Source organism: Crocodylus siamensis, chromosome 2, assembly GCF_052110815.1.
Source record: "Crocodylus siamensis isolate JL-2025a chromosome 2, ASM5211081v1, whole genome shotgun sequence".
NCBI lineage: Eukaryota > Metazoa > Chordata > Crocodylia > Crocodylidae > Crocodylus > Crocodylus siamensis.
In genome coordinates, this window is record NC_143396.1 from 288,459,700 (window position 1) to 288,476,582 (window position 16,883).

The 16,883-nt window shown below is 54.9% G+C and overlaps 1 protein-coding gene across 2 annotated transcripts in view; it reads left to right on the top strand.

Annotated features, from left to right (window-relative positions):
* The first annotated feature begins 390 nt into the window (after positions 1-390).
* Positions 391-16,883, top strand: part of ATL1 (atlastin GTPase 1) — a 44,313-nt gene continuing 27,820 nt past the window's right edge. Inside the window, exon 1 of one of the 2 annotated variants that reach the window (XM_090034340.1) lies at positions 391-558. In XM_090034340.1, the coding sequence (XP_089890466.1) occupies positions 525-558 (34 nt within the window). In that variant the 5' untranslated portion in view covers positions 391-524. The remainder of the gene's footprint in view (positions 559-16,883) is intronic. The other variant, XM_090034341.1, reaches the window with a different exon arrangement.

A 16,883-nucleotide genomic window follows, 5' to 3' on the forward strand; every position in this document is an offset into this window, starting at 1 on the left:
AGTTATACCTGATGATGTTGCACCGCATATGTACCTCCCTTTTCAAAAATCCCAGATCTGCCCATGAGCCCTTGCTATAGGAAGCCTGCATGGAGCTGCCCCTCATGCTTTAGCCCGTGGCTCCGTAAGAGGCACCACCTTCTGCCTCCTTTGCCCCAGACTTTCTTGTGCCTGGCAAAACACTGCCCTTTGGGCAGGCCCTGGCCATTTCAGGGCTGCTGAAAGGTTGGCTATTTCTGAGCCTGCTTGTGCCTCCATGGGCATCTCCCTACCTCCTCCCAGGGTGCCTCCTGGCTGGGGCACTGGAGGGGGCCAGGCCACCCAGGGGTGATGCCAGTGCCTGCTGGGGGCTGGCAGAAAGGCGGCGCAGGGGCAGCTCCGTGCTTGGCGTGCCTGTCTCCAGGGCTGTCTGCCCTCCTCCAGCCGCATCCTCCCTCCTCCTCCTCCTCCTCCTCCTGCTGCTGCCACTGCTCAGACGCAGAGCTGCAGCCAGGCAGTGCAGCCACCGCCGCCCGCCCGCCGCCATGGCCAGGAACCGCAAGGAGAGGAATAGCTGGGGTAGGAGGCAGCATCCCCCCTGCTCTGTGCACCGTGGGGTGGGCTGGGGGTGCCCGGCTTTGTTCTGCTGCGGGCTGGGCGGGGAGCATCAGCTGCTTGGGCCTGGGTGGAAGGCCAGCCTGGGCTGGCCTGGGGAGGGCAGGGAGGGGGGAGCAAAGCCAGCAGCTCCCTCCATCCCCCCTGCTGCCCCCCCTCTGCAGCAGGGAGGCTGCCCCAGAGGCCGCAGCTTGCGGGAGCTGGCAGGGATGGGGGGCATCTTGGGAAGACCCCTCCCTGCAAGGTGGGGAGAGCAGAGACCCCCCCAGCACCTGCTCTGCGCTCAGAGGGTGCCGGGGGAGATGGGGGGCTGCGGAGGGGCTGGCGGTGCCTAGGAGGGGATGCTACGGTGCCCGCAAGGGGGTCTCCAGGTGTGGGCCTCGGGGGATGCCGTGTAGGTGTAGCTTCAGGGGGCAGTACCAGGGAGCTGTGCCCGTCTGCCAGCTGCTCTGGGTGCTGGGAGACAGCTCCCTGTGGATCAGGGGGTCGGGTTGTGTCTGGCTGCTCTGTGCAACACCCTTTCCAGACAGCCAGGCCTGCATCTGTCCCCGCCGTAGCATCCCCGGCCCCCTCACTGCTCCTGCAGAGCATCCTTTCCAGACAGCCAGGATTGCGTTTGTCCCCCCCGTGGCAGTCGCGGCCCCCTCACTACTCCCCAGCACCCCAGAGAAACCACTTCTCTGCTCAGGGGGTGGGGGTGAAGTCTCTGAATCTGACCTTCCTCAACCTGCGATGCCGGAGGCTGCAAAGGGGAGAGGAACAGAGGAAAAACCCCTGCTCAGACCCAGGTCACTCTCCCTCTCAGCCCCTGCGTGACACAGGAGACCGGGCAGGATGGACCTAGGTCTGACCCAGGCAACAGCAGTCCTTATGCTTTCTGTGCCAGACGGGCTGGCTCCTCAGGCTCTCCCTGCTCCCTTAACCCCTGAGGCCGGTTGAGAGAGAGCCTGGGAGATCCCCCCCAGCCTGTTGTGGAAGCAGGGGCTCTGAGGCTCATCTCGCCTGGCCTTTTCTGCACCCATCTCCTGTGCTTGTGTTCTCCGGTAGAGTCCTGGCCCCTTTTGCAGCTGCTTCTGGGATGCTTTTCATCCCACGCTTTCCTACAGCCCCTCTCTCACCTGGGACCAGCCTCCCCGGCCTTTGCCGCAGGTGCATGTCCCAGGCCAGTCTCTCCTGCGTTGTAAACTGAGGCAGCCCTGCCCTGTCCGAGGGAATGGCAGGCTCTGGAGAGATGCTCCCCAGCGGCGCGCACCCCTCTGTGTGTGGGGGTTGGCACGGGAGGTGTCGCACCGTGCCGGGGAATGCGACCTGCCCTGCAGCATCGGGGAAGCGGGGCAGCGAGCCGCCAGGGCTGGGCCGCCCTTCTGGCCCAGCCTGGGAGCACGGTGGCTGCCTGGCCGCGGGAGCAGGGATGGGGGAGCAGCACTCTCATCCTGCTGCAGTTCCCTGCTGCCCCCGGGGCACCAGGAAGCGGTGGCAGCCCTTTCCCTGGTGCAGCTAGCATTTCTCCTCTGGGGTGCCTCAGCTGCAGGGGCTGGCGCACCCGGGGTGGAGGAAGAAGGGCAGCAACAGTGGCAGCCGCCGTCATCCTCAAGCAGGTGTCGGGGATACAGGTAACCTGCACATGCTCTCATTTAGGAGACTGCTTTTTGACCTCCACGGGCAGCTGGGCTCATGGTTGATCCCCCAGTGATTCGCTTTCGGCATGATGTGTTTCTTCGGGGCTGCAGCGATGCATTCCCATCTTAGCAGAGCTTTTTTTTTTTTCAGAGTGATTACCCATTGTTTAATGCTCCTGAAAGAGAGAATGGGTGCAGAGGTAGTCCCTGTACGCTCGTCAGTGCTAATGGAGCGCTGTCTTTGGGAACGGTCCTCCCAGGCTCAGGTGGCGAGCAAGGCTGTGCCGGTCGGAGCACCCAAATGACACCTTAATGAGTAGACGGGAGTGTTGTGTTTCCGACTCCAATGAATCAGCTCAGGATTTGCTGAAGAACCTGGAACAACAACTGGTGTAATGGATGCAAATGGAGGATTTGGTTGGCAGGCAACATTCGTTGCATCAGTTATGTGTTAAATTTTCATGGGAGCATACGAGACGCTTGCTCGGTCTGTCCTCAGGAAGGGCTCCCGGTGGCTTTTCTGACGGAGATTGAGTTAGTAAAATACAAAATCACTCCTCCTCACAAGGAGAGGAGTGCTGCACAAAGAGCCGTGTTTTGTTCCCCCCACGGTGGGGGGGACACACACGGCACGACACATGGCAGGCATGGAGGAAAAGGAACGTTTAAATGACTGTACAAATGGGAAAAAAAGAAAGTGACAGGATATAATTGAATAAGTAAGGCCTCAGTTCAGCTACTCAGTGCAATACAGCTTAACCGTAAACCCCTTGTAAAATCCTTTTTAGTGAAATGTGACTTGGCACGTGCTCCTGCGCTTTGCTGCATGACAGCTGAGCTGGGGTCTGGTAAGTTTGCAAGTACCCAGGACCAGCGCGAACCTGAAGCAGTGATTCTCAACCGGCGGGCCTTGAGATCCTTCCAAGGGCGCCGCAGCGCACCGGGGTGAGCACTGTCAGGCGTGCAAGCATGATTCACAAGATAAAGCCGGCGATTCTAAGCAGGAAACCAGAGTATTAAAACCACTCTGTTCTGCGGTGGGCTCTCTGAGCTCTTTGCAGTGGAAGAATTGCTCAAGTATTTTCCCCTAGCAAAAAAAAGAGTAAAAATAAAAAGCTGGCATTTTCCAAAGGGGCGTCTGGAGCCTAAAAAGGTTGAGAACCACTGATCAAAAGGGACCTTTCTTCTAGAAACAGGATCAGCCGCCTTTTGCTGCATTCCAACAACCGATCAAAACCAAAGCCTCTGTGGCTGCTATATCCTTATCCTATGATTTCCCATACGCTTAGTCATGCTTGCTGATATTGCAGGCATAAATCAGGGAATTAATTGCCGGTGCTGTTTATTAGCCAGAGCCCCCTAGAATATAAATGCACATTTATACAACAGAAACTGTGACCTCCCTCCATGATGTGCTTTTGCTCTAAAAGAGGCTGCAAATATTGTGTAGTGACATCAGTCTTTGTAATGACTCTTCCAGGGCTCGTTTCTTTAACCCAGCTGGCAACGCAGCAGACTAGAGCTCTTTACATGTAGGCTTGTCTGTAAGTGGAGGCAGAAAGCTTCTCGCAGCGGTTAAAAATGTGTGCATGGGTCATAAAGAACATTACATGGTTTGGAAATAGCACAGACTTTGTTCTAGTTACCTCCCATTCATCAGGGCTGACAATTCAACAGCTTGCTGCTGAATATGACCTTGCCACTCCTTTTGTTCCTTTGTTTAAAAAAAAAAAATATCTGTTTTGAAGATCAGAGATCAAATTAGGGGAAAGAAACAATTGTGCGGATCCCAGAACGATTGCCTGCATTTCCCATCCACCTACATCTACCCTAGCAAGCTCTCTACTCTGGGGGGTGTTCATTAAGGCTGAAATTGGCCCCAGGCAGAGGATCGACAGGAGGGGCGCGTCATTTAAACCTCACGCAGCTCATCGTGAGAAGTGGTGGTTAGGCCTTGGGTTGCCATCTGTTGTGGAGCAAATGCCCCCCTTCAGAAGGTGCTGTTAAGAGCACACTTTTTTTTTTCTTTGCTTGCCAACAGCAAGGTTTTGTCTAAACGAGGACTGCTAGACGGAGCCCTAATTGGTCCTGTAAGACTCGGCAAGCTGGAGTGCGGCCGACAGGAGGTCAGCCATCCTCCCTCTGAAATCCTTTTTAATTTTTAACTTGCCTATTTCAGCCGCCTGCCTCCCATTAGGGTCATGCTCGAGCGCTCTGCTCCTCCCAATTCATAATGCACTTGCTAAAAAAAGCACAGACTGGAGCAGGGCACATACGGGTCTGTCTCTCGCCCATCAATGTGGGACAAGGTGTAATCAGGGCGGCCCAGAGAAGAACGACGATTCGGTTTTCCGATCTAGAAAAAGGGATGAGTCATGACTGAGCCTGGCTTTCGGAAAAGGCAGAGTCCCCACCTGGGGAACAGAAGGGCCTAGCCCAAGTGCCTCGGGGACGGTATTAGGGGGTTTGGAAGCCCACCTTACAGCATTGGCTTAAGAGCCACGAGTTGGGTTGTTTTCTTTTTTCGCATAGTAGGTGTTGAGTCCTCTGTCCCTGCTTTCTGGCTTTCGACTCTAGGGATTTCTGGCAAGAGGACCTTGCTCTTCGGCTCAGGGTCACATCCGTCAGGAAGAAGTTCTTCCCCTAGGGCAAACTGGCAAGGCTTTTTAGGGGTTTGCCTTCCTCTGGGGCGTGGTCTTTTGTCTAGGGTCAATATATTAGAGTGGTCAACCTTTTTTGAACTGAAAACATCCCTCCACATCTCTTACGAACTGAGTGGCACCCAATTTCACAACTAACTTTCTATATGATAGTGCTCACTTGCTTTGCAGAGGGGCTGGCATTGGAGGTGGGGGTCCAGGCAGGGACAAGCCTGAACCTGCACTTATCTGCTTATTTCCTCGCATGCTTCAAAGGGGCTGGAGGCCCCCCAAGGCTTCCCGGCTCCCTGGTTGAGAGTCATGGATATATTAACTACTTCCCTGTTTCTGCAGTGGCAGTGCCCTCATCACCCCTTCTTTTACTTGTTTATGGGGTGATGAAGTAAATGGTTGTTCAGAAAAGCTTGTGCGTCTCTGATTCAGTTTAGTCTAGGGGGCACTCCTATGCTGCCTTCTGTCTCTGGGGTTTTTTGGTGTTTCAGTTTTTGTTCCTTGTAGTTGTAGAGGACGGTTCAGAGCAAGGGTTGTCAGTAGCCTGGGAACGCAGGGGATTGACCTCCGTGGCCCAGACCTATGATCCTGCGTTCTCCAACAGCATATGTCGAGTCCTCTCTTTTTGCCTTCTGCTTCCAACCTGGTAGGGACATCAGAGCAAGTTTACAGGCATTTCCTTGCAACCATGAAGGTCAAAAATCCTACTTGTATAGGGAAAACTGAGAGAGTGTCATAATCCCTCTTTGTTTCAGGCAGCTGGGACCTTAAGCAAAAACATCAACTATTGCAAGACTCTCGATAAAATTGCAAGAGTTGTCAGTGCTGCCAGCTGGACACCCAGAAAATAAATCATCAGACAATCCCAGTCCTTAAATTGTGTCACTGTTAATACTGTGCAACTCAGCCCGATAGTCTTAAGATGGTGACACTTGGCCAAGGGTTTCACCAGGCAGTCCTAGCAGTTTGGGCAGTTTGATGACATTAGGGCTAATTAATGCCCTAATGTCATACTAGTTGGGCAGGGAATGGATTCAGGTGGATGTAGACAGGTTGGAAAAGTGGGCAGAGCAGAATAGCATGCAGGTCAACAAAGATAAGTGCAAGGTGCTGCACCTAGGGAGAAGGAATCACCAGCATGCTTACAGCCTGGGGGATGACTTCCTAAGCAGCACGGCAGCAGAAAGGGATCTCGGAGACCTAGTCGACTCCAAGATGAACACGAGTCGTCAACGTGACGAAGTGATCAGTAAAGCCAACCGCACTCTGTCATGCATTAGCAGGTGCATCACAAATAGGTCTAGGGAGGCGATGCTTCCCCGCTCTTGGTGAAGCCGCAGCTGGAGTACTACGTCCAGCTTTGGACGCCGTACTTCAAGGGGGATGCGGGCAACCTTGAGAGGGTCCAGAGGAGGTTCTACTTGGATGGTTAGGGGCCTGCAGGAAAGCTCCTACGAGGAGAGATTGAGGGACCTGGATCTCTTCAGCCTCTGCAGGAGAAGGCTGAGTGGGGATCTAGTGGCTGTCTACAAATTCATCAGGGTCGGGACAGCAGGGTATAGGAGATGCTCTGTTTACCAGGGCACCCCTTGGAGTTACTGCAGTGGCCACAAACTGACAGAGAGCAGATTTAGGTTGGACATCAGGAAGAATTTCCTTATGGTAAGGGTTACCCAAATCTGGAACAGGCTCCCAAGGGTGGTGGTGCTCTCCCCTACCTTGGGGGTCTTCAAGAGGAGACTGGACATGCACCTGGCTGGGGTCATCTGACCCCAGTGCTCTTTCCTGCCCAGGGCAGGGGGTCGGACTCGATGATTTGCTATGGTCCTTTCCAACCCAAACATCTATGAAATCTATTAACTCTATGCCCTGCTGCATTTGAAGGGGAAGAAGGGAAGATCTGCTGGACCTGCTTTGTGGATAGTGGGAGCTGGAATGGCTGTTTCATCAGCATCCTGCCCTGCCTCCTAGCAGCGCTCCATTAGCTGCGTGATCCGTAGGGCCTGGACGAGGGAGAGTGGAGCATGGAATAAATTACGCCTTGTTACACCAGCCCTGGCTAAGCCCACCGGTGTCAGGAGCATCATGAGCCAGACAGAGCCCTACCACAGATGCGAGGCAAACCAGGCATATCCCTGGGAGGAAGCAAGGCTAAAAAACGTGCTGGCTGTTCATTGGCTCACTTTCAAGAAGGCGGCAGGGTAGATTTGCACCTTATAGACTAATGAAATCAAGCTGCAAAACTGCAAAGCAGCAGGAAACTTGCTCAGGTACACTCAGATGTCTCCTCTCACCTTCAAGAAATGCTGACCCCGAGCCTCAGCAGGTGAAAGTGGTGAGGTTAATGGAGCTATTAGCGTGACACTGGCAGCTACGGCCCCTTCCTGCTGCAGGCACCTGCTCTGCTGCCCTTTCTACGGGCATGGCTGAGCCTTGCTCCCATGGAAACGCCAGGGGAGCTTTTCACGCCACTCCTGGGCTTATTCCTAGTGGAGGACACTCAGTGACAAAATGACTTGAAGTTGCAGCCAACTCAGTTTAAGTTGGATATCAGGAAAAACTCATCGCGGTGAGAACAGCAAGGCCTAGGGGAGCTGTGGACTCTCCATCCCTGGAGGTGTTCAAGAAGAGGTTGGACAGCCAGTGGTGTGGATGATTGAGACATAACTATGCCCGTGCTTTGCTATGGGTGTTCTGCAGGCTTCTGGGCTTTGCTGGTTGCTCCATGCATCAGGCCGTGTTTAAGCCTCCTTCCGATGCATTGGGTACTGGCTGCAGCCCAGGCTGGGGATTTTGACTGGGCTGTGCCGATGCTCCTGCTGGGTCGAAAGCCGGAGGCTTCTGGCTAGAGGGTCTTGCCCTTCTACTTGAGTTGTGGCCAATGCCATAGTTGGGGTCAGGAAGGACTTTTCACCCACAGTCAGATTGGCACCGACTGGGCAGAGGGCTGTGGGGTCTTCTTCTGTAGCCGTGGGCATGGCCTCTACCCAGGATCTCTTGAGCATCTATTAACAATTTCTGATAGAAGCAGGATGCTGGCTGCTGTGGTCCCCCTTGCGTTACCCGTTGCAGGTTAAGGAGTTATGGCTTGTGTTGTGTTGGGTTGACGGTAGTTTTATGAAGTGGTTAGGATGGGATGGGATAGGGCTGATCCTGCCTCAGGCAGGGGCTGGACTAAATGTGACCTCTGGAGGGTCCTTCCAGCCCCACTTCCCAATGATCTCTATCCCCCAATGGTTTTTGCTAGAAATCCTGCCTCTGCCTATCCTTTCTCAATTCAGTAAGCAACAGAGAAAAGAAAAGGAGAAGACAGGACAGTGACACATAGGTCTATGACCACATAGTACACTCATTTTCAGTTCCTGGTAATTGAGATCTTAACTTCTATCAAGCAGCTAAACACAAGTTTTCTCAGAGAGAAACGATTCCAGAAGAGGCACAATGCCATCACGCAGTCAGGCCCTTTCCCAATACAAAGTTTCATTGCCTCAAGAAGACCAAAATGGCTTTCCATGCCTTCTAGATTTGGCCGGCCAGGTTCCTTGGGTAGATGTGATCTCTTTTATTAGACCTGCTGAGTTGTTTGTTAAGAAGTTCTTTGCAAGCTTTCAGGTGCCATCACCCTTCTATTATTCGATTATTTAATTGCTTTCTGCACTCTGTAGTTCTTAATCTTCCTAGACTCAAGGTCCCGCTCGGTAAACTGGAGGCCAGGTGCTGACTCCCACTTGCTTTCTTGACTCCAGAAAAAGACTAGCCCGATTCTTCTGTTACAAAGAACTCCCCACGCCCCCGGCACTATGGATCCCCATTTGAAATCTCTGGGTTGATCTTGTGAATTGCGATTTCACACTTAACAGCGCTAATGTTGTGTGGCATCACACTTGAAAGGATCTTGGGGCACGCCAGGGTACCATGGCACGCTGATCGAGGGTCACGGCTCTGGTGACTGCTGCAACAACCAGGGAGGTGAAAACAGAAACATCTCAAAACAATGAATCCCAGAAATGACAAGCCCATGGTGGTTCACAGAGGGTGAGCCTGGGAGATGCGGTCTGAAGGAGGCAGGCTTTCCTGGAGATGGGGCTGCAAGGAGTTTGCTTTAAGCGGACATGTGGTTGTACATCCCGCCGGCTTTCGCTCGAGCCATAGGCCCCTCGCTGCCATGCATTGATCTCGCGGCCTCTCCTGCATCCACTGCTGTTGTGTGGGGCTGTGCAGGGCCTTTCATGTCAGTGGGTGAGAATAAAATCTTCCCCGCTTCCCTTGCCCTGCAATCATCATTACTGAACCTTATTCTGAAAGTGGATCAGTGAACGGACATGACCCCTCCTAACCACTGACAATCCCAAGTCATAAATTGGGCGTAATAGCTGAGAAGTAACCTGGCAGGTGCCTGTTAACTTGGATAAAACTCCCTTATCAGGTCTTCATAGTGCATAGCTTAGAGCTTTCCTCCCCACCGGCTCCTGCAGCTTAACCCTTTACAAGCGTCACGATAGCATACCTCTTCCACCCCGCTGTGAGCTAAGCTGACGGCTGTGAAAATTTCTGCAGACTATTTGCCAAAGCTGCTGTTTCGGGTCTTCTCGGGTTTCTGTTTGCTTTGAATAAGCCATGTGCCCAGTCCCATAGCATCCAAGTCAAACAACAGGAAGGTGTGGGTGGGGATGCTGCTGCTTCAGGCAGGGGGGGACTAGGCGCGACCTCGGGCGGTCCCTTCCAGCCCCACTGCCCTCGGACTCTAATGCCAGTTAGTGACGACTGCTGAGACCAAACAAGTTCCTAGGTGGCATGGCAGGTTTTGGCATCCAAGCAAGGTACAGCAAAGCAGATGCATACAATGGCCAGCACGGGTTGACATCCCAGTGATATCAGCTGCCTTTCTTTCAGGAAGATCCCAGACCCCTTGGACTGTCACCACACCCAGTCATTGCATCTGCCAAGGCTGGAGGAGGAAAATCTGCTGATTTGGCTATAAGCTCATCTGGGTCATTGTGCTGCCAGGATAGAGAAGGGCTGTATCTGATTGCTGATGCGTGAAGTGCAGCCAGCATCTGCTACCAGCTGCAGGAGATGCCAAATCAGCAGGGGCCTGGCCCAGCCTTCAAGCAAGAGCACGGCGCCATTGCAGCACTGCTGTACAGTGCAGGGGGCATCAGGGCACACTGCAGGCCTGGCTGCTCAGGGGAGGAAGGAAAATAAAACCATGCAGGAGAAGGGTTTATCAGCTGCAAGATGCATACCCATACTGTATAAATCCCTTTAACAACCCTGCTCCCAAACTGCTTGAAACTCCTGGGGTGGAGAGAGATGTAGGAGGGGTAACACTGCAGCCCCGCTGGGCAGCTTGAGTTACAACTGTAGGATCCTAGAGCAGTGGGGCTGCAAGGGGCCTCCAGAGGTCATCTAATCCAAACCCCTGCTCGAGGCAGGGCCATCCCTATCCAAACCATCAACTAAACTCCTTGCAAAATTACTGTCAGTCCTGACACAGCACAAGACATCACCTGCCATAGGGACAGCGGCGACCCGTGGCAGCCAACATCCTGCTTCTATAAAAGGTGCTCAAGAGATCCCACGTAGGGGCTGTGCCCCCCGAGACAGACAAAACCTCGCACCAATGTGACACGGAGGTAAAATTCCTTTCTGACCCTGGGCGGAGGGGCAAGACCCTCTACGGGACCCCCCAGCTTTAAGCCCCAGCAGGAGCATTGGCACAGCGCAGTCCCCATCCCCAGCCTGGGCTGCAGCCAGCACCCAATGCCTCCGATGAAGGCTTAAGCCCGCCCCGACACATGTACCCGAAAGGGGCGGTAGTTAGGCATTACCGTCATGCTTCCCTTCAGCTAGGAGGCCAGAGCTGGCGCCTGACGTGTGAGGAGGTTTCTATGAAGTCAAAAATATTTCCAGGACGGGACCTGCACGCCTCATCGCAGGTCCTGCGCAGGTTGGATGGGCTCTGCCTGCCCTCTGTCCCGGGTTTGTTCCCCTCCTTCCCGACTCCAGCAGGAACGTGCTCAGTTGGACAGTGCACCTCCCAGGGTCGCACACGACCCTGCGCCCCAGGTCCTGCCGCAGGATGCCCTTGACCAAGCTATGGCTCTGGGGCTGTGCGCCCTGGCTAGCGCAGGCTGCGGACAGCAGTGCAAATATCAACAGCCCCTCCATGGGAGAAATGGACCTGGGCCCCTTCCTCGTCCCTTTTGGAGCACGGTCTCCCCCTGGAGAGAAGAAAAGGACAAGTACTCCAATACCTACCACCAGCACCGAGCCGCAGTCAGGAATGGGGCTCAGCGCATTGAACGCCCAGGGCCCAGGCAGGGCAGGCAAACAAGCAGTCCTGCTCTCAGGGCTGTGAGCGTATCTGCATGGGGCAGTGCGGGGGAGAAAGGAGGTCTTCACGTGACACCAGCAGAAAGCCGCCAAGGAGCTGGGGTGGAGAGCATCTCAGCAAGAGCTTCACCTGTGCCAGCTGGGGTGGAGAGACAGCAATGAAACAGGGCAGTCCTCAGGGGTCCGAGCTGGAATCAAAGGCCAAACCGAAGACAAGGAGACAGGGAACAAGGCCAGGCTGCTTAGGGCATGCAGGAGAGCCCAGCTTTGCTCACAGATAGTCGAGGCACCTCGCACCCTGCCCATCACCCTCCAACAATGAGCGGGGCTGTCCCAGCCGGGCTCCCCGGCATCAGGGATGCAGCTGTGGCCTTTCCTCTGCTGGGCGAGACAGCCTTAACCCTCGCCCTGCTGACATTTGAGCAACTCAGCATGCTCCTTACAACAGGATCTCCCTGCCCCCATCCCATCCTGTCCCAATCTTTTGCTTTGTCTGCCACAAATTGCTGCCCATCCTCCCGGCTGATGGCTCCAAGGCAGGTTCCTGTGCGCAGAAGTCCCGCTAGCTTTCAGATCACCCATGCGCTCGGAAGGACGCTGCCGTTCCCTGCGCCCCCCAGGACGTGGAAGATGACAGCCAAGGCCGAGCTTGCTCTGAGCGAGTGCGGCGAGAGCCGAGCGAGTAGGACCCCGGTGGCAGCAGCTGTCATGTGCTGCTGAAGCAAGCAGCGGACCCGCTTCCAGGGAGTCCCTGGACACGTGTAAAAGCTTGAACTGCCCTGGTGTGCGACGCACACCCCAGGGTGCTTCACGGGCCCGCTTGGGGCGAGAGCTGAGTTTTCCCCCTAGGCCCCGCTCAGTGCTTGGTCCCCTGGATGGCTGTTGTGGGGGGCAGAGGTGCACTGGAGGCAGCCTGAAACTTTTCAGAGAGGATGCCAGGCAGCCATCGGCGCTGCCCTTGGCTGGGCTTCACCGAGGCACCGGCGGGGGGACCCTACTCAGTGTAGCTGCTGGGGTGTCGTTTCAGAGGGAGAAAGACAGACTAGCAAAGTGTTCACTGTACAGCTCTATTTGTGGGTTTTGATTTGCGGGTTTTTTGCTAGCTCCTGGCTGTCCTTGCAGCAAAGTGCCGTGATTCAGAGGGTGTCAGGATAGACCCTAGGCATCAGCTGGGTTTCATTAATTGGTTTAGCTAATTAGGGATCAACAGCCCTCTCCTGCAAACTGGCATTTGCAGGACCCGTCGAGGTAATCCTGTTGTTTCCAAGGGCTCATTAAGGTTGGGCATAAATGAGCAAACCGGCTTTCTCAGGGCCTGAATGTGGAGGGGCTTTTTCTCATACGTGAGATCAACTCCCAGGGTTTCACCCGGGGACGAGAGCCCCAGGTTCAGCCTTGACACTGAAGGGAGGGTGGTTGAGCTAGGAGCATGGGCACGCGGGGCCTCCTGCAGCCTGGAGGCCAGCCCCGCTGCCCTGAGCACAACAGACACCCCCTCTTGTGAATGGGCCCAGCTCCACCTAAAAGCGAAGTAGGTTATCGCTCCCCCAGCTCTTCCAGACCCTCCTGCTCTGATGGCTATAACCCTTCTCCTTTATGCTTGCATATCACCTTGCTGCAGAAACTGAAGCTGACTTTTTTCTGCGCGTTAAAGCTCTGCTAAGACCCCCGTGGTGTGATCTGATCCCTCGGCGCTGCAAGCACATGCCAAAGGCACGTCGGCTCGGCTGCTGGCAGGCGGCTTGCCCTCTTTACTCTTCTGCAGAAGCCCTGTCCCGCTGCGTGCGCTGCTGGGCACCAGCACTTCGGAGGAACGTGGAACATGCTTCATTTTTTAGCTTATTTTATCTTCTATCATCTAGCACAAAATTCCTAAAAACAATTGACTATTCGTCCTATTCCCTCCTTGGATGGCCAGTGCATGCAGCAGCCAGTCCCAACCATTTCAAGGGGCTGGTTAGGTGAACCCTTTCTGCCGCTTGGCTCTCAGAGGACATAAATAGGACTGCGCAGATGTTGCTCTCTGCCGTGTTCCCCTTTTATATCACCATATAGAGGAAGGGGACCCACCCTTCCTCGAAGGCTTTCAGTTAAGTGAGAAGAATTCAGCTGTTATAAAAAAAAAAAGGGGAGATAAAATCCTGGCAATCGATGAATGAACAGCTTGACAATTGACATCACTGCAGAGGGGAGCTGACGTGGCGCTGAAAGCGTGGCGTTTAGCCTGAATGCGAGTCAAAACAGAAGTATGCTTGGGGAAGCTCCGAGTTTCCTTCCTTTTCATCTTGGAAAGCCGGTCGTGTGCGCCTGCCAGCAAGGAGCTCCTTGAAAGGGGAGATGTGAGCTGTGGCAAAGAGACCGGTTAGGGTCATCTGATTTCCAGCCTATAGAAAGAGCGTCTGACTCACTGCAAATAAGCATCATCTGGTGAACCCATGCATGGGCAGCAAATAAGGAAGTCCGCGGGCCATTTATATAGGGAGGTTTGCCTGTCCTGGGATGGGAGCAGAGATGTGTGGCTGAGATCTGCTCAGAGGCGTGTTCGGGTTAATGCCCTGTGTGGTTTGATAGCTGTAAATGTGACGGGGCAGCGCCGAGCCCCTGGGTTTGGAGGAGCAGTCGCGTTGCAGGGCCCGGACTTACTGCACGGTGATGGTCCTATCTACATGCTCTCGTCCTGCAGTGGGTGAGCACCGAGCCGGGCCGCCTCAGCCCTGCTTCGTTCAGGGGGCAGCAGCACCCAGTGGCTTTCACTTGCCGCGGGGTAAGGGCAGGCAGAGGGACAGGCGCTCGCTGCGCAAGAAGTCTCTGTCCCTTCTAGCTCGGTGCAGGGCGACTGCTTGTCCAGCCCTCTGGCTGCCAGGTTCATAGTCTGGCCTGGCTGCTGGCAGGTATGGGTTAACGAGGGATGAGAAAAGGTCGTTATGTTGTGGGGGAAAGGGACCTAGCAGGGACATAGCTCTGCTGCTCAGACGAAATGGTGTCACTGCAGCAGGGAAAGCCCTGCCGCTCAGCCATGTCTCCCTTGCCGTCACAAGGCTCCACCGTCCCCTGCTATGGGCAAAGCTTTGCCCCTGGCCCTGCAATGTCCAAAGAGACTTGCCCAAGAGCTTGCACTTCTGGATGTTTAGTTTTAATCCATCTAGTCTTTGTCGGGAGGGATCAGGATGCTCCAGCCATGGGCTAGCAGGTCCCTCTCGTGCAGGTGTGCAGGGGGGGTCCCCAGAGGAAAGCTCCTGACCTCTGCCCGAGCATTGCCTTAAAGACAAAACCTGCTGCTCGGGGGCTTTGAGAGCCCCCTTGGACTCGGACCGTCTGGGTTTCACCCTGAGCCTTGGCGAGAGCAGTAAGGGAAGATGCCCGGTGGGTTTTTTCTGGATCGGAGCTGCTGCTGGACTTGCCCGTAGACACTGTGAGAGTCCTTCCTCCAGCCTCTGCGGGAGCTCCTGGAGAGCAGGAACAAAAAGACCGGTTGCACGTTGGTGCTGTGAAACCCGGGGGAATATGCTGAGATTACTTAGTGGGGTTTTCCATTAGGGAGAAAAGAAAGCTCGGCTGGGTTTCCTATTGCCGCCCGCATCTCCAGCGGCTGGGCTGGAGGGAGGATGGACTCAGCCACGCAGGCTCCAGCAGCAGAACTGACCGTCTCCCTGCACCCCTCCCTGCCCTGGCAGCCCGATGGAGAGACGAGCCAGCTGACCCTAATGCCCTTCCTCGCCGACCACCGCGGGTGCCACAGCGCATCAGGCCAGGCCTGCTACTTGCAAGGCCTTTAGGGCATGCGTTGGCTTCAGCCGCGGCTCCCTCCCTGGGTCTCCCACACCCGTAGAATAGGTCAAGGCCCAGGAGACCGGCTCAGAAGGATGATTCGATGCCTAGGCCAGTGTTTCCCCAATGTCTCCTCAGCATGACCCCATTTATAGCTCCATTTCCTCAGCCTGGCCCCTCACTCCCAACCCACAGCCCTCCAACTCCTGCGATCCTATCCGCTGATGTTGTGACTCCATTTGGCGACCCACAGTTTGGGAACCGCTGGCCTACCCCACTTCTTCCCTCACCACGAGGGCCTCAATCTGCTTGCAGGTTGCTGGGGGAGCTGCTCTCCACTGCTGCCTGGGGCTGTGTTCCTGCATGCGTGCAGTGCATGGGTGCACCCCCTGCGTCCCGCTCCCTGCAGCTCCTTACAGGCTGAAACACTGCCAGCCTGCAAGTGGAAACCCGTGTTTTCCTTATTTTCCATGGTGAATAAAAAACCTGGATCCCTGCACAATACTGGGAGTCCAGGACAAATGCTGCCCTGGAGTCACACAGCCCAGACTGGGACTTGATGTTCCCATTTTGGGACTGTCCCACCTAAGTAGGGACAGGTGGTCACCATGTACTCGGTGCCCGTGCCCAACTAACTCATCCCAGCCAAGGTTTTGTCTAGCCGGGTCTTAAAAACCTCCAAGGATGGGGACTCCACCACCTCTCTGGGTGACTTGTTCCAGTGCTTGATTATCCTCCTTGTGAGAAAGTTTTTCCTGATATCTAAACTTCCTTTGCTGCAACTTGTGACCATTGCTCCTTGCTCTGCCACCTACCACCACTGAGAACAGCCACTTTGCACCATGGGCTGGAGACTCGGGGTCTTTGGCTTTGTTGTGGTTGTTAGCACACGCCAAGCAGCCAGGAAAAGCCTTTGCTGCCTTTCCATCTGGGATGAAGATAGCACAACACGCACAGCTGAGCCTGCTGCAGTCGCCTCCTGCATCCAGCTGATGCTAGACTGAGGTCCAGAGGCATGGGGAGAGGCACCTGTTTCCAGAAAATATGACCACAAGGAATAAAATACAATAAAAACCCAACAAAGCACCTTTCAAGCCTTCTTTAGAGGGTGCACGCGTGTCACAACTGAAGCCTTCCCAAATGTCACCAATTGGAAACTGGTTCATAATAGTGTGTACAGTGCTGGGGCCTTAACACCAAGTGGTGAGAGCAAGCACCCAGCCTAGTATGACTCCCAGAGGACTAGTAGGTACAGGGGGAGTGCTTCACCCATACTGCGGGTGTCCCAGGAGGAGGGTGACCTGCAGCTGGGGACATTGCCACTTTTCTTCTTCCTCTGCTTTCCTAAACAGGAGTTTGATGACCAAAATTTGCCACGTGCTTGCCTCCCTACTGGGGAGGGGTAGTGCTTGGACCCACTCTTTTTGGTTCCAGCAGCTGAGGGGGGTATGACAAGGGGCTGCCATTGGGTAGGGTATGAGGCCAGAGCTGGCTGTTGCAGTGATAGGTTGTGACCCAGCCGTGCAAAGGGGCTCATGGAGAAAACGTGCCAACAAAAGCAGGGAGGAAAAGTGGGCAGTCGAGCTCTGGCCGCGTACCAGAGTGGCCAGTGGCAGCAGCCGGAGGTGGTAGTGGTGAGGAGCGATGGAGTGTGGGATGTCTGGAGGACCAACCAGACCTGGGTCACAATGCGTGGTGTCCACACGTGCCACTGAACTGGTTCACAGCGCCCTGCTTTGAAGCAGCACTTCCAGGCACCCTTCTGAACCATTTCAGGCAGCTTTGAAGCAGCCGAACAGGTTCATATGTCTGTCCTGCGTTGAAACCGTTCTGTTAGGTGCACCCGTGCCCAGAGAGGCAGAAAAGGGCACAACCCATTGGAGATCAGCCCCAAGCCTGTGCAGAAGACGGGCCC